The following is a 26213-nucleotide window of genomic DNA, read 5'->3' as shown; positions in this document are numbered from 1 at the left end:
CATTACAATTTTATCTATAAGGGCCACTTGTTGTAAAAGCTAAAACAAACAAACAAACAAAAAAAAAAACAGGGACAACATAGTTCTTGGGAATATTACAAAAAGTTGCAAGAAACTAATTCTCTTTTAGATGGTATTTCAAAGTTACTATACCTATTGTCCACACCTGAACTTATAATTGCAACAAGATATTGTAGTATAGTTGGCTTTTCTAAGCTTTGTGCTGAAAATAAAATCTTTAAGGGAAGAATAATTTGTGAAATCCAGAAGATTATAGTTCTAAATACAAAATCCTGTATCCATCAATTAATAAACTGACAAAATTTTCACTTTCTTTTCTCCCAAACAACTATACCACTCTGATTATATATAAAATTTTCAGTTGATTTCCTCTGTCCCAATGTTTACTTCAAAAAGTAATTTAATTCTATTCATACATAAACAAAAAAAAGGTAAAAACTACTCTGTAATCTGAAAACAGCATAAGATCTTGGGAGAGGGAAGTTATAGTTCTTTTTTTTTTAGACACATTTGAAACAAACATTTCTAAAGGTAATTTTTATTGAAAATGTTTTTTCTTTGTCTATATTACTTATCTACACTGAGCTTGTACGATTCTCAAAAACAGACTGTTTTGAAAAGCTAAGCCTTTAGAAGCAAATGGAGAGATTTTTATCTGTAAAATTCCTTTTGATATTAAAGACAAGCATTCTGGAGTAAGAGAAAATATATTTTAAGACAATTCACACATAGGCTCCATCTCCTATAAATGGCAATGCTGAGTTAGGACTTAGCTCATTCACAACCTGTCATCTCTTAGGTTAGGACACTGAGATGATTTTCCTTTATTGAGATGAATTGGCAGTCATATGAGTCTTCTATTTGTGTAGTGTTTTTTTTTCCTTTTTCTAATGTATTACATTGTATTCAATCATACACAAGACTAAGTTTTTAATCATTCTTGCAACTTCCTGTGAGGACTCTGAGTCTTACTCAACCTTGAACACTAAATGAACCTGCTTGAGTGTGGCAGAACAAGACCTCACCAAGAGTTTAAGAATCCAGTTCCTCCTGGCCAGCCTCCATGATTCAAAATGGCATGGGCAACTAAGGATGCTGGACCCTGCCACTTAAAAAACCACAAATCCTGGAGGCCAGGACTCATCAGAGCAACCAAAAATTTTGGTGCCATCTGGTTCTGTTTTTAAAGCATATTTGCCCTCCCACAACACCATCTATTATAAGTCAAGCTCTTCAAATGCTTCTTTTTCCCCCTGTGGCTACATTTGCAACTTTAAAAATATAACAAATGGAAATTAATAACATAGATCAGTAAATAGTTCTATTAGAACTTGTCTCAACAGTTTTCTATAACACTTCCTGTTAAAGACCCAAATGTTGGTTATCACAGTTATTATATATTGATTAGCTCTTGGGTCCCTTTTATTTTTTTTTTCATCATTTGTGAAATCCACAGCCCTTAAATACAAACTTACCCCCAGGTTAAGCTTAAATAGAGAACACATAAAGTCTTGCTTCTAATAGAATATCCATCAGTGTAAAGCACAATTTAACAATGAATGGGTCAACTCACCTTTCCCTGACCTATCTATTTTACTATCTGTTTTGGTGACAAATTCATACCATTAAATTTTGATAGATCTGTTTAGCTATTCAAACTCTGTTCTGAATCCCTGAGTAAAACCTCCATTTAGATTCTTTATTACTTCAAAGAGGGTTCTGACCTACAACTCAAAATAGAAACTATATTGAACTGTAAAAAAAAAGTGAAAAATTAAAAATGTTTCTGATTTTTCATGTGATAACTACTTACATGACTTTTTAGCCTTTAAACCTTCAAATTATTTTACACATACATACACACACACACAGACAATTTTTGGTAATTATTCTTCCACTATACTGTAGGCATATTCTATCTATTGAATAATCTAGATATGTTATGTTTACTGAGTAATATAGCTTATATCCACAAAAGTCTAGGCAATATTTTGTTGCTCCAAATGTTGTATCAACATTATACCCCAATAATCCATGGCTTTTTGCTGTTGAATTCCTTAGCAGATAAGAAATATTCATCTATTATCAAGCTAATCTAATGTCCCATTGAATCATCATGCATCCGGTATACCCATGTCAAGTTTCTCAATCTCACTCCTTGCCTATACCACATGTTCTCACTCTAACTTTTCAATAATCATGTCCAAGCAGTATATTACCAATTTTAAGCTCTTAAGCCATTTTACAAATTATTATAAAACACCTTCAAAGTCAAAAATTCATTAATGCAAATGCATTAACTTCATACCCAAATCTCCCCTTCCTCCAATGTTCTCCTTCAGTTAGAAGAGTAATATTCTTCAACACACTATAATTAGAAACATTTTACTCTCTCTTCTTTCATCTACTTGTCAAATCATTTCCCAAGCCTTATCAATTATTAATCAAAAATATCTATAACCACACCCTTTTTCAATTTATTAATGATGCCTAGTTTACACCTTACTGTCCCTTCCCTAGACTGTTCTGACAACTCCAATTATCTGACAACGATTTTTGTTATCTGCATTATAAACTATTTATCATACAGCTGCCAGAATTACCTAAGTATACATTTGGATATCATATGTAGATAGTATATTAAATATTTCTGTACTCTACTCCTTTATATTAAAATAAATCAAATACAACCTATAAAGGGAAAAAAATCAACTTCAATGTAAAAAAAAACATGTTCACAATCGTTAAGTACAAAATAAGATACAAATCTGTCAAATACTGTGAAATCTGGATAATAATCAATGAGGATACTAGAAGGCAACACATTTTTTTTTCTCAGAGTTCAATCAATTTTAAATGTTTGCCTAACCACTGGAATCCTGGGAATCCTGTGTGATAATCTTGATAAAAACTTCAAGAGGCAAGAGCTTCTAAGTTCTACAGGGAAGGTTGAGCCACCAGAGAAGCAAGGAATGTACCCATGGAGTTTTACATGATACAGTATGACTGCATTGGCAGTGTCACAACCTAGCCATTTGTATCACAACCTAGATTCCTGACCAAAGAAGACTTAGAGATGAAGCAACCTGAAGTATGAAAAGGAGACAAGTGTCAGGTTGCAAGAGAACCTGTGATTTCTGAGATTTTGCTTTAACTGGGGAGGTGTATTAAAATGATATGCCTAAAACCATTCCTATCTCCTGCAATTCCCATGTAATTTTTTTAGTAAATATTTAAGTTCACTTAAAAAATGCATATTCCTAATCATCAAGGTAACTACTTATAGAAAAGAGAAAATGAAAACATGAAGCAAAGACAAAGGATAGGTCTGAATATGTAATCAGAATCTCAGGAAAAAAAATTTTGAAAAGATATGAAATATGAAAGAAATACTTTATTTAACAAAGAGAAAAACTTTGTTAAAGGAGATAAAAAAACATGCTGGAAGAATTTAGGAAAGAAGTTGAGTAGAAATAAAATATTGGTGATATAAAAAAATATTTAAAAGTAGAAAACAGAATAATCACAACTAGAAATTCATAATCAGAATTATAATAAATACAATAAATAAAGAAACCACACCAGGGGGTGGGGAAGGAGTCATGGGAAAATACAGAGACATGAAAAAAGAAAAAGCAAAATCAACAAATACAATATTTTTTAGGAAGACAGAACAAATAAATTTGAAAAAAATCTCCAAAGATACATTAGAAGAAAAATTTTATAAATAATTATTGATTCTGAGATCAAAATATACATAATGCTCATAGAAATTGGAGATTTCTTTTTGTTTCTGAGATCAAAAGGATATGTGGTGCTCATAGAAATTTGATACTGGAGCATTAACCACAGAAATATTCTGATAACATCACCAAATTTTGTGAGCAGAAAGAATGACCTTCATTGTGTATTAATTTAGAAAAAAACAAAGTTGCATAAAATAATAACTATTATGTTTACTTCTATTTCTCTATGTTATTATTCAATGTCTAAAGATAATGCCAAGTCTAAAAAGTTCTAAAAGAAAGCATTTTAAACTCAGCCAAAAACTACATTTTAGTATTTGTGAAAAAGGTCAATATTTTTAAAATGTAATAACTTCGAATACAAAACACATGAACCCTTTTAGGAAAACTATTTAGTGATGACATACAGAAAACAAAGAGGTGAAATGAATAACTCAGAAATGAGAACCTATATTATTTAAAGATAAAAGGTAACCAATTTACATGTTTTTAAACAATAAAATTCTATATTTTCTATAACTCCATGAATGATAGTGTCTTCTTCCATTGATGTTCCTATCTGGAGTCTTAGATGTCATTCTAGATGGATCTACTTTATAGGATGAATTGGTGGTAAAGACTAACTATTTCAGTCTTTTAAGTATTTTTCAAATCTATCTTGTCTTGAACTTCATGATCTCAGCCTTGGTCTAGGCCTTCCTCATTTGCCTGAATTACTAGGGCAGTGCTCTAATTGTGTTATTCTCTTTCAGTATGATTCATTTCCCTAAAATTACTCAAATGATCTTTTTAATACATAAAACTTATTAATCTTGTATCTACTTCACCGTTCTGTGATACTTCACTGTCTCCAGAATGAAATCTAAAAGTGGTCTTTCACAATCCAATACATTCTTAACTTTACAGCCTCATTTTTCATTACATGCAGATTCACACTGCATGTCCCATCCACGCTGAACACCTTGATATGGAGATTCAAACATGCTCATGCTCATTCCTGTATCTTTGCACAGATTGGTCTCTTTCTCTCTTCCCCAGATAAAATGGACTCATTCTTCAAATCTCCACCTAGAAATCACTTCTGAAAAGAAGCCTTCTCTGATATCTCCTGTCCCCTGCAATATGGAAACATGTTTCCTTCCATATGATTAATAAGCTCCTTAGAAATACCTTTCTCACAGGGTTATCCAGTAGCTTGTTGAATAAGTTTGCATCTTCTTATTTATTTTTCCCCATGAGTGATTTCATATAAACCACCTTTAAAATTTAAAAAAATGTTGGGCTGTGGTTGTGGCTCAGTGGTAGAGCGCTTGCCTAGCGTATGTGAGGCACTGGGTTCCATTCTCAGGACCACTTATAAATAAATAAAGGTCCATCAACAACTAATAAAAAAAAAGTCATGATCCTCACTCAGCCTCGTTAATTGTCCTCTTGGCCTGTAATCTCCATTCATATTTCAGCTCTGCTGTGAGAGCCCTTCGTATTAACCAGTACAAATGAGTGCTTCTGCCTCCACTTTTCCCCTGCACCAAGCTTTCACTTGTATTTCCAGGTGTTTCTGTGTTTGCTTCCTGAACCATAAGCATCTGGGAAAGACTTGTAGCTCATCTCTACATTGCTCATGGCACTCAGCATCATACTTTGGTAGAAACTCAGTAATACTGCACCTCGTTATTATGAAAGTAGGTATAAGTAGGTATTAGAAAAAACAATCCCCTAAGGCTCACAGAACAATGAATCTGAAGGAGTAGAAATACATAGATCATGACATTTCAATATGATCAATACCATATAAAGAGAAGGGTATTCATGAATTACTTCTCCTATATGGAGAGGATTTGGATGCCCATATACAGACAGGTTTCTCTAAAATGTAAGTATGCTAAACATTTCTGTTCATTGAAACCACACTTCATCATTGTTCAGTATACTTTAATCTGTTCTCAGCAATAGCCTATTAACATAACACTCTTGTCAGTGTAATTCATTCAAGATATTCATGTATTTAGAATGAATGTGATCACCATAAAGCCATTCACCCTATCTCCACATAGCATACATTCAGAGTAATTAATGCTAGTTTTATATACACATTATAAATCATCATATCTCTATTGGTGTGTACCTTCCTGATGAGCCTAGTTTCCAGAATCAGTTCATAATGTAAACTGGACATCCCCAATACACTCAAATTAGTTAGCATTTTTTTTTTGGTACCCGGGATGGAACTCAGGGGCACTCAACCAATGAGCTACATCCCCAGCCCTATTGTATTTTATTTAGAGGCAGGGTCTTACTGAATTGCTTAGCATCTCGTCATTGCTGAGGCTACCCTTGAACTCATGATCCTCCTGTCTCAGCCTCCTGAGCCTCTAGGATTAGAGTCATGTGACACCATGCTTGGCTAGTTAGCATTTCTTTAAAAGTTCTCAAACTATACACAAATCTGACAAAATTCCATTTCTGTCTCTTATGAAAACAATTTCTATTTTAATGCTTTTATTAAGATTTTTAAAACAATAACTGGTAGTTCATAAAGTACACAAGTCTTAAAAGCGTAAATCTGTTTTCTGCAAATAAAACTATTAAAGCTTATTTAGTAATGTGCTTAAACCAAAGAAGAAAATTTAGGGTAAAATTTCTACTTACCCAATCGATCTTATCCACATTCCAATATTTTTTTAAGTCCCGGAATTGTATTAGCATTCCCTTCAGCCCCACAACAATAATACTTGCAAGAACACACTGCAAACAAAAATAAGCCAGTAAAAATCAAGATAAAGATTTTAGTCAGAAATTAAAAGGACCACCGTATTTTTTATTTTTTTGTTTTTAAAAGAAATTACTATGGAGAAGCCGTCACCAATTAGAAGACTAAAGTAATACTTGTTTTGTTTAGAACTAATTTATTTTTGTACTTTAGAAATATAATATCAATTCTAGGAAAATCACAGGACAAAAACTTCTGCAAATCCACATCCCAAGGTAGAAAAAAAGGAAGGAAAAGCAGTGAATGATAAGGATGAATAGTATGTCCCTTCATAATTACACAGTGTAACTTGTTTGAAATGTGCTGGTTGCAAAACTATATTATTTTTATATTATTATTTATATTATTCATTTCTTTATAATTGTATTGAATCTCAATTATTTGATTTTGCCAGAGGATGTTTATAACTCTCTTGAAAAGGGAACTCGATTATTGGAAGATCATTCCATGGAAATATTTATCTTCACTGCACAAGAGAAGAATTAGAGCAACAAAGGGTGGAGACTGGCTCTTTTTAGCCCAGCATCTTAACTTGAGTCACTTTGGTACCTCAGGCTTATAAAGAGCAAGAGGAACTACTGGTTCTAATGTTCTGAGCCACTTAGTATAAAGGATGTATCAAGGGTGGGACCATGTATTCTAGATCCTTCTTCCTTGCCCCAGCACAATTTTTTTTTAAACAAATTTCTTATAAAATTCTTCCAAACTCTACTTTTTGTACAGCAGAGTATTTCTTGTTCCACCTTCCAGATGAGCACAAAAGAACTAGTTCCAGAGTGCCATTTTTATATGTGAGCTGAAGAATTAGAAGACAGTCACAGTGGGGCTGTGGCTCAATGGTAGAGTGCTTGCCTAGCACGTGTGAGGCACTGGGTTTGATCCCCAGCACCACATAAATAAGTAAATAAAGGTATCGGTATCGTGTTCATCTACAACTAAGTGTGTGTGTGTGTGTGTATAAAAAGAAAACAGACATGGTACTCTCCCTTGGTGCTATCCTTACCTCATCAAATGTAGTATCTTTGCACCCCTCCCCTCCATTTATCTTTACTTATGTGAGACGATTTTCAGATTTAGGATTATTGATTTGACTTCCTAGAAATGTATTCACAATGATTGTCATTAAAAGTAAACGGTAGAGAGAGAAAAACATTACGGTACCATGGGCAGCCAGTACAGCAAAGGTCCAATTGCATAGATGACTATAAGGACGAAAATGCAAGATATTAGACAGGCCACCTGTAAAACACAAGACAGGAAAGAAAAGAAGAAATTCTTGAACTTTTTTTTTTTTATTCCAAATTTGTAGATGAGAGTGACAAATTCTTAGTTCATCTTGATTAGAAGACGCAAAATGTAGGTCCATCATTGTTAAATTGCATAGACTGTCATTATGTTTTGCAGTCAGAAGAAGCTAAACATGACAGGTGACAAACTGGTGCAATCAAATTAAGTCAGTGATGAGAGAAAAGCAATTCCACACAAAGAAATAGGACACCATCAATGTTTACGGCACATCACAGCCGTGGTTTGCTGCTGTGGAATAGGAAAAGTGACATTCCAGGAAAAGACCTTTAGCCTGTTGTGGTTTAGCCCGACTCCCCCCTCCTTATTCATACAGGGTTGTGTAGATAATCACTGAAACGCAGCTTAGGGTTCTTCTGTGCTGATGACAAATCTCCACTGAAACACTTTCTCTCTGGAGTTCTTGTTAGTAGGGTCTCTATATGAAATGGTTCTATGAGATTATAGGAGCAATGAAACAGACTGAATAATCCTGAAATGTATAGTGTTCTAACCCACTGAGCCTGGCAAAAGGCAATTCAAAGCACCTGACCCCTGGAGCTGAGCTCTGCTGGAGGGAGAACCTGACTTCACATGACTTCATATAAACACTTGGCCACACTGTTGTGCTAATAGGAGCAAATCAACTCTCACAGACCACAGAGATGCCCAGAATATCATTATGGAGCCATTGAGGAAATTTCGACTTATCAGAATGGCTTAAATTAAAAATAATTGATTTCAAGGGCTGGCAGCGACATACAACCATTGGAGGTCTCTGGCATTGCTGGTGGGAGTGCAATGATACAGTCACTTTGAAAACAGTTTGACAGTTCCTTATGACTTTATGCATAAGCATAACCATAGACTTAAGGCTGCCTAAGAGAAATGAAAGAATGTGCCTATGTGATGTCTATATATATAAATATTTGTTAGAAACTTTGCTCATAAACACCATATAATATGTAAATAACTGCAATGTCCACCTTCGTTGAATAAATTGTGGCATAGCTATATGATGGAGTACTCCTCAGCAATAAAAAGAACATAGATGAAATTCAAATCATTAAGCGGGAAAAAGAAGTTGGACATAAAGATAATAAGATACATGCATGTATGGTAATGCCACGGTGAAATTTGTTCTAATAATTATAATAATAAAAAATTTAATGTTAAGTAAATAATAAAAATTCTAGAAGATCCTTTATCTCAGACATTCTGAAAAAAAAGAAAAATTATAGGATTCCAAGGATGGGTGGAAGCAGAGAATTAACTATAAAAGAATAGGAGAAACTGTTGTGATGAAAATATTATATATCTTGATTGTATTTGTGGTTATACAACATACTTGTCTAAATTAAATGAGCTATACAACTAAAAAGGATGAATTTTATTATGGCTAAATGTACCTATAAACATGATTTGGAGAAGGAATCTGTCATAACTCCTTGCACACATGTGTGCACACCCAGATTTAGTATAGCCTCATTTCTGGCCTGAACCTGGTGCTATTAAAGGGGATATATGGTGGGACATAGAGGGACGGTGGTTGTGGGCAAGTGCCCCTTCAATTATTCAGCTAAACAACCTCTCAAACAGAACTTAGAACAGGCCTTTCCATGTTGGCAGAAGCTGAGGAAGTTTGTCCTCTCATATTTAATAGAACTACTCACTAACACATCACAGTGGGTATAAAGGGGAAAAATAATTCTTACATGGAAATGAGTCATTAGGCTTTAAATGATTGTCCATAAAAGAGATTAAATAGTACATCAAACTGACCATTTAGGAGTAATTGGTGGTTTTATGTGGTAAGAATTTCTTAAACAATAAAATATGATACCTGTAATTCCTTTGGCCTAGAAAGATCTAGGTGTTGAAGTGCAGACCACAGATCATTCAGAAAGCAGCTCAGTGACTGAGTAAATCTACGTTCTTGTGGAAAGGAAACAACACTAACTGCTAAGGTTTGTTTCAAGACACAAAACAACGACATGTATCCTTTTTGTAGGACTTTTTACTCCTATGCTTACCGCGTACCTGAAACCAAAACCTTCCTTCTTAGGGGCTGGAATGAACTTAATTTGGAGGCAAATTGCTTGAAAGGATCTGAGTCAGAGGGGCAACAAGACGTCTCCAAGGTCATAGACACAGGGAGTTAAAAAAGCCCACAGGCAATATAAATATGTACTGAATTGGGATCCCTAAAAGCCAAGTACATTTTGGCACAACTCTATATATTGATAGTTTTTCTGCCTCCTGCCAATAAGAGTTGATGATTGGACTCTGTGTGTTCAGTGGGAAGGTGGGGACACTGCAGAGCACAAAATGAGATTGAGATTAAGAAACTTTAGAAAATGGGCAAGATAATTTTTTTCTCTCTCTCTCCTTAAAAGAATAAAATGGCAGTTAAAAGAAGAGAAGATGAGGTGACAATCTTATTTTTAAGAGTTTTAAATGTTGATAATAATCTTAATATAAATACATACATGTGTCAAGTGATTTCTAAAGATTTGTTTACTTTTGTGTTTTGTTTTCCTATATTAATAACTTGTCTTTTCTCCTTGAGTCAAAGTAGGACATGCATCATAGTTCTAATATTAAACATTGGCTCTGATTGTAAAGTGGAGCATTTGATTTAGTAATGGAGAGTTTGCAAACACACAGTGGCCTGCAGCTGTGTGCAGTAGTGTTCAAAGTGAGGCAGTTCTCTCAAGTTTTTGCTTTTAAAAACAAGCTAAGATTTGCAAAGCCACACTGTTAAGTAAAAATTCAAATGTATTTTAAGATATATATATGTATATATATGTGTGTGTGTGTGTGTGTGTGTATTATATAACAATATACTAAAAATTTGTTATATATAACAAAAAATTATTATATATAAAAATATATATAAAATGTTTTGTATATATATAACAATATGCTAAAAATTACTGTTGAGTAAAAACCCAAATGTATTTTAAGATTCATATATATATGAATTTTTACTATATTGTTATGTGTATAATATATATATTATACACATAACTATATAAAATTATATAAAATATATATATATAAAACTATATAAAATTATACACATATATACAATATATACACAAAAAACTATATAAAATTATACACATAACTATATAGTTATGTGTATAATATAATATATATATATATTATACACATAACAATATAGTAAAAATTTTTATAGAACTTGCAACCTAAATAATTCTACTTGAAAAGAATGAAACACAACTACATTTAAGCTCTTCTCTAAATAATATTAACTTTCTTTTTGGTTTTTAATCTTCAAAAAGAAACAAAACCGAAGTAGTTCCTTCTTAATAAGTTTCAGACCTAGACTGTAATTAGTAATGATATGCATTCACACCCTTAATTATCCACAGGGCAACCAGTGCCCAGGTATACTGTTTGACTCTCCATGTCATATTAAATGCCCAGAGATTTTTTTATTTTAAAATTATCACTAGTCATATTTAATTCTGCATAGAAGTTAGTAAAATAAAATCTCTATTTTCTTCTTATGTCATTCTTAAGTAAGATATATGTTACATGTTACTTACAAAGAAAACAGGCATTAGCATTATCCTTAACTATACATATATTTGACTGGAGAAAGGGGACAGTCCAGACATTTCCTTCTTCAGTAGTAGTTAAACAATGCAGATAGGTGGAGACCTCACTGCATGCACAATCTTGTGGAAAATAACAGGATGGTGAAAGAGATGGTGGGGGGAAATGGACGGTAGAAAGAAAGAAAAGGCAGGACATTGGGTATCTAAGGCTAGAGTAAGAAGGTGTTCAAGAAGATGCAAGCAATGAGCCAAATTTTTTGAAAGACTAAGGGAATATCGTTTGGCAAATTAGAACCCAGAGGCAATTCTAGTGTTGCAGAACAACACGCCAGCTGTTGTTTTCAGTTGTGGCTGCGCTGCCTCTGCAGCAGATGCTGTCTGGCATCCCTCGTGGTTCCGCGATGCCTCCCCAAGTCCCAGAAGAGCACTCGTGTATCTCTTCCGTTGGAAGTGAAGAGAAGCATGCAGTGGAGAGAGCCAGGGGACTCTGAGCCCCCTCCCATAGTTAGCATTCATCAGAAGGAAGTGGGGGAGAAATGTAGCATTCATTTGTGCTATGAGTCCAGGCGGCACCAAGATTTTCTTATTCTGCTAAAGGCCTTTCTTAGAGGCACGTGCTTTGGATGTCACATCTAAAGGGGGTCACTTTAAAAAGGGTTTCTTCTATACCTGGGGAATAGAAATGTATCCAGGCCTTTAACCACAGCAGTTGATATTAAATGACCCCATCTTTTGTTATTCCTATTCAAACATTTTAATCTAAATAGGAATAAAACATTAAAAAGCTTTCCCCTCTACTTACTTGTACTGAAGAGCCTAAATTCCCTAACCAATACATCTCTATGTGGCTCTTGAGCATTTGAAATGTGGTCATCCATATTAAGATGAGCTGCAAGTATAAAATACATGCCAAGCTTCTAAGTCTTAGTACAGAAGGAAAATAATATAACAATATTGTTAATAAGTTCTAGATTACTATTATTATTATTATAGATTATTATTATAGAGTCCAGGTTAAATTATATTTTTACTATACCGGCTAAATTAAGTTATAGTATTAACATTAATTTTATCAGTTTCCTCTACTTTTTAATGTGTGGCTGCTAGGTATTTAAATTACCTGAAAAACCTCCTGTTTCTAATGAAGAGTGCTTCTCTAAAATATATAAAAACTTATGCAAAGCCTTTTCTGGGTTCCAAGCAAGAAGCATTATGATCATATTTGCATTTTTAAAAGATAACTGAAAATGTTTCAGAATAAAAGCGGTTAGCAAATCAATTAACAAATATAACATAGTTATCACTAGTTATCATTAGGCTAAAAATTGAAAGGCATCAAAGTCTTCTAGGATAGTTTACTGTTTATAAATCTAGTTCCGAAGAGAGTCACAGACATATAAGGGGCTGTTTTGTGAGATCATGTCACAAAGAAAATATGTTTCCACAAATAGCCTATTTTGAACTAAACTTTTAATATTTGGCTTGTCTAGAGCTTTCTTAAAACCATGTCAGTTATCAGTTATACCCACATAAACTTAACAGTTGTAATGTTAAAGGTCTGAAATGACTACCATGGGAAAGCATTCTCAATTTAGTATACACATTAAATCATATTCTTTCCCTATGCAATTTAATGGAAATTATTAGAAAGATCGGTGACAAGACTATACTTTCAGGGATCATTTCTATAGTATGTTACTAGAAAGATCGGTGACAATCTCAATAAAGCAGAGAATCATAAAAATATTCTACTAGTAAGCTTTGTTTCCCTGAACTGGTGTTTTGTTAGGATTTTTTTTTTTTTTCATTTCTTTTGAAGTTGGATGGATACCATGTGGGGGGGGGATCTCTATTAAATAAAAATTCCTTAGAAAAGTTCTGTTTTCTAATCATTCAAATATGTGGCCTCAAGAACAGAGAAGAGAAAGGGCATTCTTCTATCCCTGCCCTATTAATCAAATTTATGCCCAACTCAGATTTTAAAATAAGTACAAGCTTTCTCAAAATATTCTTCCTCTTAGACATTTGATGTTGAAAGTTACAAAGATTAATCAGAGGGTTTTCTGGTTACTAAAATAGTAATTAGAAAAGTATGGTAAATGCCTAAGGAGACCCCAGAGAAGGCACATATTCAAAGTGGAAACACCTCTGGGATTCTGTTTTAACCTTTTCTGTCCATGTGACAAATGAGAATGCTACCTTGGTCAAGGTCCCTCAGCAAGCTGAAGGGGGAGCCAGGGCCAGAAAACCATCTTGTTGCATCCCAATCAAACTAGGATGTTTTAATATTATGCGTTTTTTTTAAAAGGTTCTAGAAATATCTCATTACTTTAAAAATAAAAATAATAAAATCAGCGATAATCACTAACATTTAAAGAGCATTTATTTGGTGGTTAGGTATTGAATTAAAGCATATGCTAACACATTTAATCTTTATGATATTGTAATTTTATTTCAACAGATGAGTCCATTTAAACAAGAGAAGTGAAGTTACTTGTACAAAGTCACCCAGCTATATGTGGTGGAGCCAGGTCACAAGCCCAGGCTCTGGAACTCATGTCTTAACCACTCTTTATGTTTATTGATCCTGAATATGAAAAGAAGAAACTTAATATACTCACATTCAGTTCTCAGAGTTAAGGATGACTTTTACATATGCTACAAATTTAAGTGTCTAAACTTAGATCACAAATATTTGAGAGTACAGTTTGCAAAAATATTAGTGCCAACACACAATGAAATTATACTTGAAATCACTATGTAAAAATCCATCAAACAGTCAGGCACAGTGGCACATGCCTGTAATCCCAGTGGCTCAGGAAGCTGAGGCAGGAGGATCATGAGTACAAAGCCAGCCTCAGCAACATAACAAGGCACTAAGCAACTCAGTGAGACCCTGTCTCTAAATAAAAAATGCAAAATAGGGCTGCAGATGTGGTTTAGTGGTTGAGTGCCTCTGAGTTCAATCACCAGTAACCATCCTCCACACCCCCCCCCCAAAAAAAAATCAATCAAATGACTTGATATCAAGCAAACAAAGTTTGCATGAGGAGTCCACTTTTTTTAATATTTATTTTTTAGTTGTAGTTGGACACAATACCTTTTTATTTATTTATTTATTTATTTATTTATTTATTTTTATGTGGTGCTGAGGATCAAACCCAGGGCCTCTCATGTGTTAGTCAAGCACTCTACCACTGAGCCACAACCCCAGCCCATGGAGTATACTTCTTAACTCATGAATTTTGGTAATTATTTGTCAGCTGAATTAATGCATTTGGAATTGGTTGCTGCTTCCCCTGTGCTCCAAAAAACGTTTTATTAGTTTTATGTCATTTTTTAATATGTATTTATGTGTATTTTTCTTGACACTTTCCTTCAAGGTCAAAAACCATATACTTTTCAAATTGTTTTTCTACAGTCCAAAGAAAACATTTAATGTAGGACAGACCTCCAAAACCTCTTTGAATTAGCAACAAGTTATTTATAAATTCTCATTCAATTCCTATTTTAAACATGAAGTGTTTTATTAATGATTAGCTATTACTAATGTCTTATATTAAGATACATATGGATTCTCTTGCACGAAACAGTGGTTAAGACAGCAAGGTTTGAAGTGCATTTATCTGTGTTCCAATCCCAGCTCTGCTACTCACTAACTCTGTGAGCAGGGTAAATTACTTCAATCCTCTTTTTCTCAACATTCTCATTTAGAAACTGAGAACAATAAATTATACCTCCTTCTTAGAATTGCCTAAAGGATTAAAATGAGTTCACTTATATAAAAACATGACATGCAATTCCTGGCATATACTATTACTGTTTCCACCAATACCATTATCAATGACAACACATCATCTTCCCTATCATCATCATCCTCTTGCTAGCACCCAGCAAATTCTTGGTATTTGGTAGGCCTCTGATAAACATCAAACTGCTTTGAGTTTAAAAAAAAAAAGTAGCAATTGATTATTCTCTTAAAATATTCACATATTTCTGTGCCACATTCATTCACTGTGCATCTCTATATACAGGAATTCCAGTGTCAGGATTGGTTTTGCATATAATGGATTTTATTTTATTTAAAGGAAGTGAACTCACTTCAGATAGAGCCCTAATATCCAGAGTATACAAAGAACTCAAAAAATTAGACAATAAGAGAACAAACAACCCAATCAGCAAATGGGCCAAGGACCTGAACAGACACTTCTCAGAGGAGGACATACAGTCAATCAACAAGTACATGAAAAAATGCTCATCATCTCTAGCTGTCAGAGAAATGCAAATCAAAACCACCCTAAGATACCATCTCACTCCAGTAAGATTGGCAGCCATTAGGAAGTCAAACAACAACAAGTGCTGGCGAGGATGTGGGGAAAAGGGTACACTTGTACATTGCTGGTGGGACTGCAGATTGGTGCAGCCAATTTGGAAAGCAGTATGGAGATTTCTTGGAAAGCTGGGAATGGAGCCACCATTTGACCCAGCCATTCCCCTTCTTGGTCTATTCCCTAAAGACCTAAAAAGAGCATGCTACAGGGACACGGCTACATCGATGTTCATAGCAGCACAGTTCACAATAGCAAGACTGTGGAACCAACCTAGATGCCCTTCAATAGACGAATGGATAAAAAAAATGTGGCATTTATACACAATGGAGTATTACTCCGCATTAAAAAATGACAAAATCATAGAATTTACAGGGAAATGGATGGCATTAGAGCAGATAGAAGATTAACATTTAACAGGGATGAGAGGTGGGAGGGAAAGGGAGAGAGAAGGGAAATTGCATGGTAATAGAAGGAGACCCTCAGGGTTATACAGTGGAGGAGGTAGAGAGAGAGGAGGGGAGGGGAGGGGAGAGGTGGGGAGGGGGGAGGGTGGAGGATGAGAAAGGCAGCGGAGCACAACAGACACTAGTATGGCAATTTGTAAATCAATGGATGTGTAACTGATGTGATTCTGCAATCTGTGTATGGGGTGAAGGTGGGAGTTCATAATCCACTTGAATCAAAGTGTGGAATATGATATGTCAAGAAATTTGTAATGTTTTGAACAACCCACAATAAAAAATAAAAAAAAAAAAAGGAAGTGAACAAAATTATTAAAAAAAAAAAAAAAGTCACCTTGACTTTTTAGATGAATAGAAAAAATCAGAGTGACCACTAGAGGGAGCTTTGGTTTCAAAGGTTGCTAACAACAAAGCTGCCATTTGTACAGAATTTTCCAGTTTGTTTATTGAATCACTTAGCCTGGAGAAGGGCTGTTCATAAGAAAAGAGGGAGAGAGGGAGAAAGGGAGAGAGGGAGGAAAGAGAGAGACTTCCAAAAAATTTGAAGAAGTGGAAATACTTTCAGGACTTTACAGACACTATCACTCCCACACTTTCATAATGGAAGTGGAGACCCAGTAGTTTCCTTATTACTCTTCTTTTGTTCTTTTGTCCCTGCTGAATGATCACCTTACCTGTGTCTTTGCCCCTGTGCTATATAGGCCAGCCGTTCTCCCCATGGCTGCAGCACTTGGTATGCAGAAGAAAAATGAAGGAATCACATTGCTGAGGCCATGAGCCAAAACTTCCTGCAAGATTGAAAATGGGAGAATGTATAAGTTCTTAATCGCAATGGATTCTTAAAGACCACATGTACAATTGTCAGAGACAAATTATTGCAAAAGCCTGTTAGTATTCAATTTCTCTTTTCCCCCACAAGTTGGGAGGGATTTAACAATTATAATAAAAATAGCTAACATTTATTGAGTGCTTACAATGAGCCAGAAACTGTTCTAAGCACTTTACTCATTCAATCCCATAACAACCTTATAAGGACACACTATTTATTTATTCTCTCTGTTGCCAGCTTCTCCTCTTTTAAGTCATTACAATGGGGCTTTTATTCCTATCAGTTCACCAATGACCTCCACAATGCTAAACCCAATGGTTAGATTTTACCTTACTTGACCGAAAACTTGAGCATTTGACATAGTTACTAGCTTTTTCCTCCTTAAAGCCTCTTTCACTTGGCTTTTAGGACCTTATACTTTCTGGTTTCTTCCTGCCTCTCTGATCCTTCCTTCTCAATTTCCACCGTGGTTTCTCCTATCTAACCAATTGCAAATACTAGATCATTTCACTTCTTTATTTCTCTTCAGCTATATCTAGCTACCAAAACCAAAACAAAACTATCCAATGACAATTCCCAAATTTAGATCTCCAGCTTCAACCACTCTTTGAACTTCAGATCTCTACAGACAACTTGCTGTTCAGTATTGCCATTTAATGACTAACAAGTACATCAACCTTACTATCTAGAGTGACAGATTTCTACCACCTCAACTGGGTCCTCCCAGTTTTAGGTCAGGTAAGGTAAAATCTAACCATTGGGTTTAAGATTTCCCCATCTTAAATTTGAAATGCTTAGTCCAAAAGCTTTGGAGTTATTCTAGACTCTCCACACCATTTCTTTCACCAGCTGGCATGTGGATGTCATCGGGAATCCTGACACTCTCATCTCCTTCATCATTACATCCTGGTCCAAGTCATCACATCTCTCCTGGATTATTGCAAAAGCCTCCTAACAGTTTGTCTGCATTTGTTGTTGTCAGCAAACACAGACAAACATTCCTGCCTTCAAGAAGATGTGGTTCTAATGAGGGAATATTGACCAAAAAAAAAAAAAAAAAGATAAATATGGAAATTAAAGCAGTGGAGACCAAGGGAAATCTGGAGTTTAAGAGCTTAGATGACCAAAGGTGCCTTCCCTAAGAGAGAAGCACTGAAATAAAGTAGTTGTGTCAGATATCCAGAGGAACAGCATTAGCTAGAGGATTCAAGGAAAATATGGATGGTTAGCCATGATAATGAGGCTTCTACCCAAGGATCCTGGGAAGCCATGGGGAAAAGTGGAAGAAAGACAAGGTCTATGTTGTCCGCCATTGTATCCCTCATACCTAGGTCAGTATCTGGTACACAGTTAAATCAATTTACAACTATAGAATGAATAAATCTTCTTTTCTGAAGATTAAAAAACTGGGACACAGGAGTAAGGTCACATAATATCAGAAGTGGGATTTATATACAGGTCTAGCATTCATAACCGCTACACCACAGCTTCTTTTCTGATCTGTGCAGCTCTGTAGGGCTACAAAACTTGAAGCAATTCACTGTCAGAAATATATTCAGAAATATAACCAATCTTTATTCTTTGGTATTCTTAGAAAAGACCTTCACATCCTTCACTGTCTTACTAAGAACAATACCAGTATCGGACTTTGAAATCCATAATTTTTAAAAGTTAATACACAGTTATAAATACGTTTGGATTCTTGGCTAAAATCAAATGATAGAGAATATCAAGGTGTATTTCTCTCTTTACAAAAAGTATTTTTGAGTCAGGCACCTGTAATTTTTAAGTATATACCTATAATTCCAGCAACCGGGGAAGTTAAAGCTGGAGGATAACAAGTTTAGCAAGGCTCTCAGCAACTTACTGAGACCCTGTCTCAAAAAGAACCCCTGGGTTCAATCCCTAGTATTAAAAATATATATATTACATATTCTTAACAATGAAAGCCAGATTTCAGCTTTCTGTGATTGATGGAGATTTTTCTTCTGTTGTTTTCTTTTCTACCATTCATGTTATACATTTAGGGAAGTTATAGTTTTCCTAAGTTCAACATTTTCAGGATCTGAGAGTACATAGAACACTAGTACAATGGGGTGAAAATGGTCTGAGGACACACTCCACCTGATTGTCATCGACTGAATATTTGAATTTTTTGGCAGATCCTTGAGCCAGAGCCAGTGAGGCCACGTAGCCTACGAGTGCCACTCCGAAAGCTTCAGTGATTACTGCAGAGAGGATGTTCATTGGGGGAGCTCTAGGTGGAGGAATTCTGTGAAAAGAAAGAGCAAATTGAAGTTGCCAACCTTCATGTAATTTCTGTAACAACTTGCCATGAATGGAACTATAGTAATGACTCTAAAGTTTACGTGAAATAAGTGAAATACCCATGAGAAAACCAAGCAGTCTTGCCCTTAAAAGTCCTTTATTTTCAACATTATTTAGCAAAAAAAGCAAAATTGTAAGGAAGACCACACGCTCAGTTCCATGCATCTAACTGGCACTTACACCATGGGAATTCAGGTTACACCGAAACTGACTCAACAAAAATTTCCTGTATCAGAAACAAAAGCAATTCTGGAATGTTCTTTCATCCAAACCTTTCCAAATATTTATTTGACCGGCATTGGAGATTGTATTTCCTCCCTTAAAGGATACTACAGAGCTATATGCAAACACTAGTTTATTGCCAACTACAATTCTTGGGTTAATTCTTGAATTTGCCATTGAGTTAATTATCTTAATTATATTTTTAACTCAATCCTTTCACAAAACACTTCACTATAGCTTACATATGTTAAGAAAATATGTAGAAAGATTCTATCTACTCTGCCAAATATAGGGCCACACATAATTGTTCTCTGTTTCAAAGAATTGCTTAAAATGTTTCTCAAATAATACCCAGCTTGGGTATTTGAAAATGTTTTCAGATAATACTTTGAAAACCACTTAAATCAAAGTATCATCGTTTATAAGACTTATCCAAAAAATCCCTATGGTAAAAGCAGAAGAAAAAGGGAAGTGAATTCATGTTGATTTAATTATTAGTATGTAAGTAGAGTTTTGGTCCTTTCTTATTAGTTAATTCATTTAATTCTCCCAAAAGTCCCCAAACCAAGTACCATCATAACCACTTATGGAAGAGAGAACGTTTCAAGAAAGATTAGATAACTCATCTAAAGTCATAAAGAGAATGGCTGAGTTGGGATTGGATCTTAGCTTCACCTATTTTCTTGTTCAATCTATGATTATTTAAGATGGTTCCAGAAAGGTCACTTAAAATAAGAAAATGAGAGGGGATGGAGGAGACGTGTCTTACTTCCCAATGTACTAATGTTTACCTTCAAGACAAATTGATTTGTATGATTATTGTCCCAATCAATATATGTACCATAAAAAACTACTACTATGCCAAAGTATGAGAATTTTTATCTCATGAAAATTTAGTATACCCAATAAACAAACTGACCTAAAAAGAAAGAATAAATTGATTTTCAAGGGTAGAAAGGCAAAGAGAACTTTGGAAAATTGAAATAAATTCAATTAATCACCCTTAACCTTTATCCACCTAGACAAGTAGAGAGATATTTAAAATTGTCTTTTTAATCACTGAGAATTGTTCTACTGTTCCTCAATTATAGTATAGTTAGAAAGCAAAATTGAGGGGTGGAAGATAAAAACTTAGAGGACCCAACAACTCTAACTTTGTCCCTTATTTGTATATTCAGCCCATTAAAAGCAAACAATCCATAAGACCTTTTCTCCATTATGCCTTCTCTTCTTTCAGCCTATTTTTGGAGTGACCTTCTGCCTTCTGGGGTGTACCACCTCCTCTGTTGTTAAAAGTTCTCTTAGGGTCCAGAGGAAGGCTGTAGGTAGGTGGGAATCCCCCTTTTATTCTTCTAGCCTCCCTCACTATTCAAGTCTACCCAGGCCTGTGGGATTGGTATTTCAGATAGATACTTTTCCACCTGTATCAATGATTTAGGTAAAATAAAAATATTCATAAGAATATGTAGATGGGGGTAATAGGGTTAACTAAACCCCAGTGCATAACTCTAATTGGCAAATTCAATACCTTCCACTTTTTTGAGTAATACCTTTATAAATATTATGTGAATCTTCTACCTGAAATAATGCTATGTAAGGCAATTACCAATGTACTTAGTAATGTATGAACTTATAGTCTAGGAGTACTGACTGTTTCCCTTCACATGTAGTATTTGTTTCTATCATTTTGTAATGGACATTAATTAGAAGTTTGCCCCTTAAGATATACAAAAAGAAAAGAAATGCTTACCCACCCACCCCCCAAGTCCCTTCCCCTATCAACAAACAAGAAGCAGACAGACATTATATTTTTAGAAGACTACATTACCCTTTTGGGATACGACCAACTACTTCTAATCCATATGTGTTTTCCATATTGGTACAATAACAAGCAAAAGATGCAGCAATAATCTGTGTGGTTCCATGCGGGGGGAAAAAAAGAAAAATATATTACTGGCCTTTTAAAACCCTTAAAACCATTTTTTTGAAGTGAACACTGCATGTCCCATGATTACCAAGAGTAAAGCAACAATTACACATATTTTTTTTAAATTAGAAAAATATTGGAAGTCCAAAGGTCAGGGATACTGGAAAGATGATGGTTAGTAGGTAATAGGTGAACAGGAGAAGTTGGACAGGAGGCCTAAATTCTGTTGGTTTATAGCTCAGGAGGATAAAGATGTTTGAATGTTCCCAATACAAAGAAATGATAAATGTCTGAGATGTTGGATATACCAATTGCCCTGATCTGGTCATGACACATTGTATGCAAGTGTTGAAATGTCACACTGTATTCTACAAATATGGACAATTAAAAATATATTTAGAAAGCTCAAAAGGTCACTCTGAATTTTGAAAGTACATATGTAGTCTCAAAATTAGATGATATCTCAGTATTATGGCTTTTCTAAAATTTTTATATCAACCCAGTGTGTCCAATTTGGAAGGGAAGTAACATAGAGAATACAGGGATGAGTGAGTGTGTGTGTATGTGTGTGTGTGTGTGATGTATGCATGTGCATGCACACAGACACATCAGTCCAACCTAAATACCTGTCTGTCATGACACAAAGGGATGCTTTGTAAAACAGCATATTTTCCCTCCATGAAGACAACCTCTCAGGAGTTTGAAGTGTGGATTAATATCTCTAATCTATGTTAGTAACAAATGATGATTTACAATTTTGTAAATAATTTGTGAATTTTGAACTTTTACTGTATCTTGAAGTAAAACGTTGGTTCACTGCCCATTGGATCCATGCTTTTTAAATGACCCCTGTGGAGCTTTGGACACCCTATCATGCTGTTACTGATACATGCCAAGCAGGGTCACCTGTTCTCTGCTTATACCTATCATCATGTTTAACCCACATTCCAAGCCAGTCTGCCTGTGTTTTATAGCCATGCCAAGTGACTATTTTCCATCCATTTTCACACTCTCTGTTTAGGATAATTTTAATAGACACTGAGAATTTTACATGGTTATGTTATCAGTTTGGAATGGTTATCTCGTTAAAAGAGATAAACCAATTATATACTTAGAGTACAAGTTACCATACACATGGGCAGAAACAAAGTATAACATAGTTACACTAATGAAATAAGGAATATCCAACAATTAATGCCCAATGAAACCATTTTGTATGTTTTTCCCCCTATCTGTACATGTCTGTTGATATTTAACTGAATACGTTTCTAAATTATTAAGTGGGCTTAAAAAGCCAAACGTATTGAGGACATTTTTATAAATGTATTTGTTTATTTATTTTAATTAGGTATACATATGTCTTGAGAATTTTTTTTAAAGATTTCATCTCACTCCAGTCAGAATGGAAGCTATTAAGAATACAAACAACAATAAGTGTTGGTGAGGATGTGGGGGAAAAGGCACACTCATACATTGCTGGTGGGACTGCAAAATGGTGCAGTCAATATGGAAAGCAGTATGGAGATTCCTTGTAAAACTGGGAAAAGAACCACCTTTTGAATATTTTAATAAACAGAAAAATCTATAAAACTGCTAACAGATTATATTGTTGAATTTTATAAATATTTTAATATGATAGTAATATTTTAAATCATAGAATTAGCCTTTCAGACAGTGTCTTACTTCCTCACTGTATTTCTTTATCAGTTGAGTCTTTGGTCCTTCTTCAGTGTTATTTAATATCATATGTGTGTATAAGGCCAGTGCCACCCTTACACTCAGTCATTAGGAGATCCTGCTGGGGGGGGCAGTGTTTTAATGATTCCAATCTTGCCCTCCTCCATCTCTAGCCTACTCCATAAATGGGAGTTCTATTGAGACAGGAAGATGTGCCCAACTCGTACTGTACCTCTCTTTTTGATCTACAGTATGGAACTGAGGAATATATTATTTCATGCCCAAATGGCCCTCTGTCCATGTGTCCATTTCCCTAGGACTATCTTACTAGGGTAGCCCAAGGAAAGCCAAGACACACTTGTTATGTCTTGGGGAACTGTTTGGAGTTTAGACACTAGAGCAGGAATATTCACACATATTCAGGTGAATCAAGGAGCAAGCCAAGAGGCTCTCTCCTCAGGCCACCACATTCTAGCACAGCTCAAAGAAGTGGGAGAATTCTCCACCGTACCCTGGTTTTCAAGGTCATTACTAGGGTACATTAGTCAAGATAGAAAACCACTCCTGTTTTACTTAACATTTTGATCTGTGATTTTTAAATAGTTGAGCTTTTACCAGTACTTTTGGTATGATAGTAATATTTTAAATCATTGAATTAGCCTTTCAGAATTTGCCATGGGTCTTATAACTGTCACACTGTATATGGAATATCTTTTATTTTACGAATAGTTCTTACTATTTTTTCAGAAAATTTCAACTTATTATGAGCTTAAGAGCCTTCCCCCAGGGTTATTTTCAATTTTTGATTTTATGGAAACTTATACTGTATAGCTTCCCAAGATAGGCATTTCTCAATATCTGTAGGACTTTGAGAAATGATGTATGTTTCAGAATTATTACTATGAAAGCTAATGATTGTGGCACTCTGAGATCTATGGCTCATTTGAAATATGCACACACATATGTAGCTCACATTTATTAATGTGTATCTCACTGAAGTGTCAAGAGTATAGCATCATACTTGGCCTCCATCTCAGTTCTGTAGAAATGAATTGTGCCCTACAGAGGCAGCTTCCAATGTTCTTGTCTTTTATAGTCCTAAACCTACAATATTCAACATTATAAAAGGATATTTTAAAAATAATTGAAATTATTTAGACAGTATTTGTAAGATATGTGTGTGTATATAACACAAATGCCATAAAGCTCTGAATAAATTAGTAGATTTATTAGAAGTGGTTGTGTTAATATTTCAATTTGACACTTTGTTTAGTTAAGGTTCCCATTAAAGGTGCTTAAATTTTCAAAACATATATTTTCATGCCACAAGCCTTGGGAGCAAATTATATTGTACTGCTTTGCCAGGTACAACAACAACAAACTAATTTTTAAAGAGCCTGCCCTACCAATGAAAATCATGAGCATCCTTTCAGTAAGACAAAATTATGTCGGTAACAAGTATAAACAAACTAATAATCATTAGCAGAAAAATTTTAGTTGATAATATTTCTCTATATATCATACAGATGTTGTATTGGTAGGAGGTGGTATCATATTTTATTGCTTTACATAGGATCATGACAGACATCTTTTGAGTCTCACCCTTAGAAATATCTCTTTGAGATCCTAGATTATATGTTCTCTTATTTATGTAAAAAATTAAAGGCATATGAGAAATGCTGTGTAAATTGAGAACATGTGTGCCTCCTTTTTAAAATTATTGACTCAAAATGTTTCCTGTTCTTACATTAATGTATAGCCACGCAAATTAGCTCTACTTTAATGAGACCCAGGAGTAGTTATGGGTTACTGTAGACAATATAGTAAGCATCTGCCGATTACCCCAACCAAGGACAGGCTCTGGATAGCAGAAAGCTAAATGTTGATTTCATACTTACCAAAACTAAATCGACAGGAAGAACAACTTTAATTTTCCTTTTAAATTGTTCATTCAGCTCCTTAACAAGAACAAGGACCACGATGCTCAGCAAAGACAAGAGCAGTGCTTCCAGTCGGACAGACTTGATGTTTTCAAAGACGTACGCATAAATCTACAGGAATGAGAAAAAAATAAACAAAAAAAAAATCCAGGGTCTCCCACAATATACCAGTATGGAAATCTGGCCCAAAATAAATTCAATGCTGTTTTATAAAAAGGTCTTAATGACTGGGAGGTGAGAATGTAGAAGGAGAAGTAGAGCAAAGCTACATGTTCATGTGCATGTACAAAATTGCTTTTGATTATTCCATCAGACTCAGAGTTTGCTCCCACCTACACAAGGACACTACTGGAAAGAATGACTCTTCTGGCTTTTTCCCTAGCACTTAAAAGGTAGAAGTTCTACGACTCATTAGTTATATGTAGATTCAGCATTAAGAGCAGCAAGAGGCCTATAGACCCTTTACCTTTGACCCCACCACTTCTCCTCAAAGCCAGAACCAAACACACACATAAGTCACACATAAAGGAGTTAAGAACTGGTATTTAATGGACATCAGATGTTTGGCTTCATGTAAAATATTACCATGTTCTTAGTCACTCAGCATTTATTTATTTGTCTATTGCAACATATTTATGCCAAGCACTATGTCAGTGCTACATTTACAATGAGGAACAACTTATGTGCAGCCTTAGTATCCACAGAGTATATGGTCTAGTGTAGGAATTGCTAATTAAAATGTTAACTAGCACAATATGATGCTATAGATATGGAAGGGGTATCTGAAATGTATAACTTAGAGATGAACCCTTGCCAAGTAAGATAAGTGGGAATTAACCAGGTTAAAGATAGGAAGGAGATAGGTGAGTGAGAAGGAATCTGAATAAAATGTTTTGTCAAAAGGCAATATAACTCCGGCATAGAATGTGGAGAGAAGAGTATAAGATTTCCCGAAAAATACGGTCAGAAACCAATACAATTGTTTGTCTTTAAAAGCAGGCCTATGAGCGCCCGGAGCAGGCCCAGCGGCTCGCCAGCGTGGTGACCGTGTGACCCCAATTGGAGAGGGGGCGGAGCAGAGCTGCCACCC

At 34.9% G+C, this 26213-nt stretch overlaps 1 protein-coding gene and 1 pseudogene across 3 annotated transcripts in view; one reads left to right on the top strand and one right to left on the bottom strand.

Moving 5' to 3' along the window:
• The window catches only part of Slc26a7 (solute carrier family 26 member 7), a 105834-nt gene that overhangs the window by 23554 nt on the left and 56067 nt on the right, over positions 1 to 26213 (bottom strand). For all 3 annotated transcript variants that reach the window (XM_048782779.1, XM_048782780.1, XM_048782781.1), the window contains 6 exons: positions 25082 to 25234; positions 21408 to 21490; positions 19154 to 19301; positions 16875 to 16988; positions 7699 to 7776; positions 6417 to 6512 (listed from right to left, as the gene is read on the bottom strand). In XM_048782779.1, coding sequence (XP_048638736.1) covers positions 6417 to 6512; positions 7699 to 7776; positions 16875 to 16988; positions 19154 to 19301; positions 21408 to 21490; positions 25082 to 25234 — 672 coding nt within the window. The remainder of the gene's footprint in view (positions 1 to 6416; positions 6513 to 7698; positions 7777 to 16874; positions 16989 to 19153; positions 19302 to 21407; positions 21491 to 25081; positions 25235 to 26213) is intronic.
• On the top strand, positions 13069 to 13144 carry LOC125610589 (annotated as a pseudogene).

This window comes from Marmota marmota, unplaced genomic scaffold (assembly GCF_001458135.2).
Source record: "Marmota marmota marmota unplaced genomic scaffold, marMar, whole genome shotgun sequence".
NCBI classification, from domain to species: domain Eukaryota; kingdom Metazoa; phylum Chordata; class Mammalia; order Rodentia; family Sciuridae; genus Marmota; species Marmota marmota.
The sequence above is the reverse complement of the archived record's forward strand: the minus strand, read 5'-3'. Positions and strand labels throughout refer to the sequence as shown.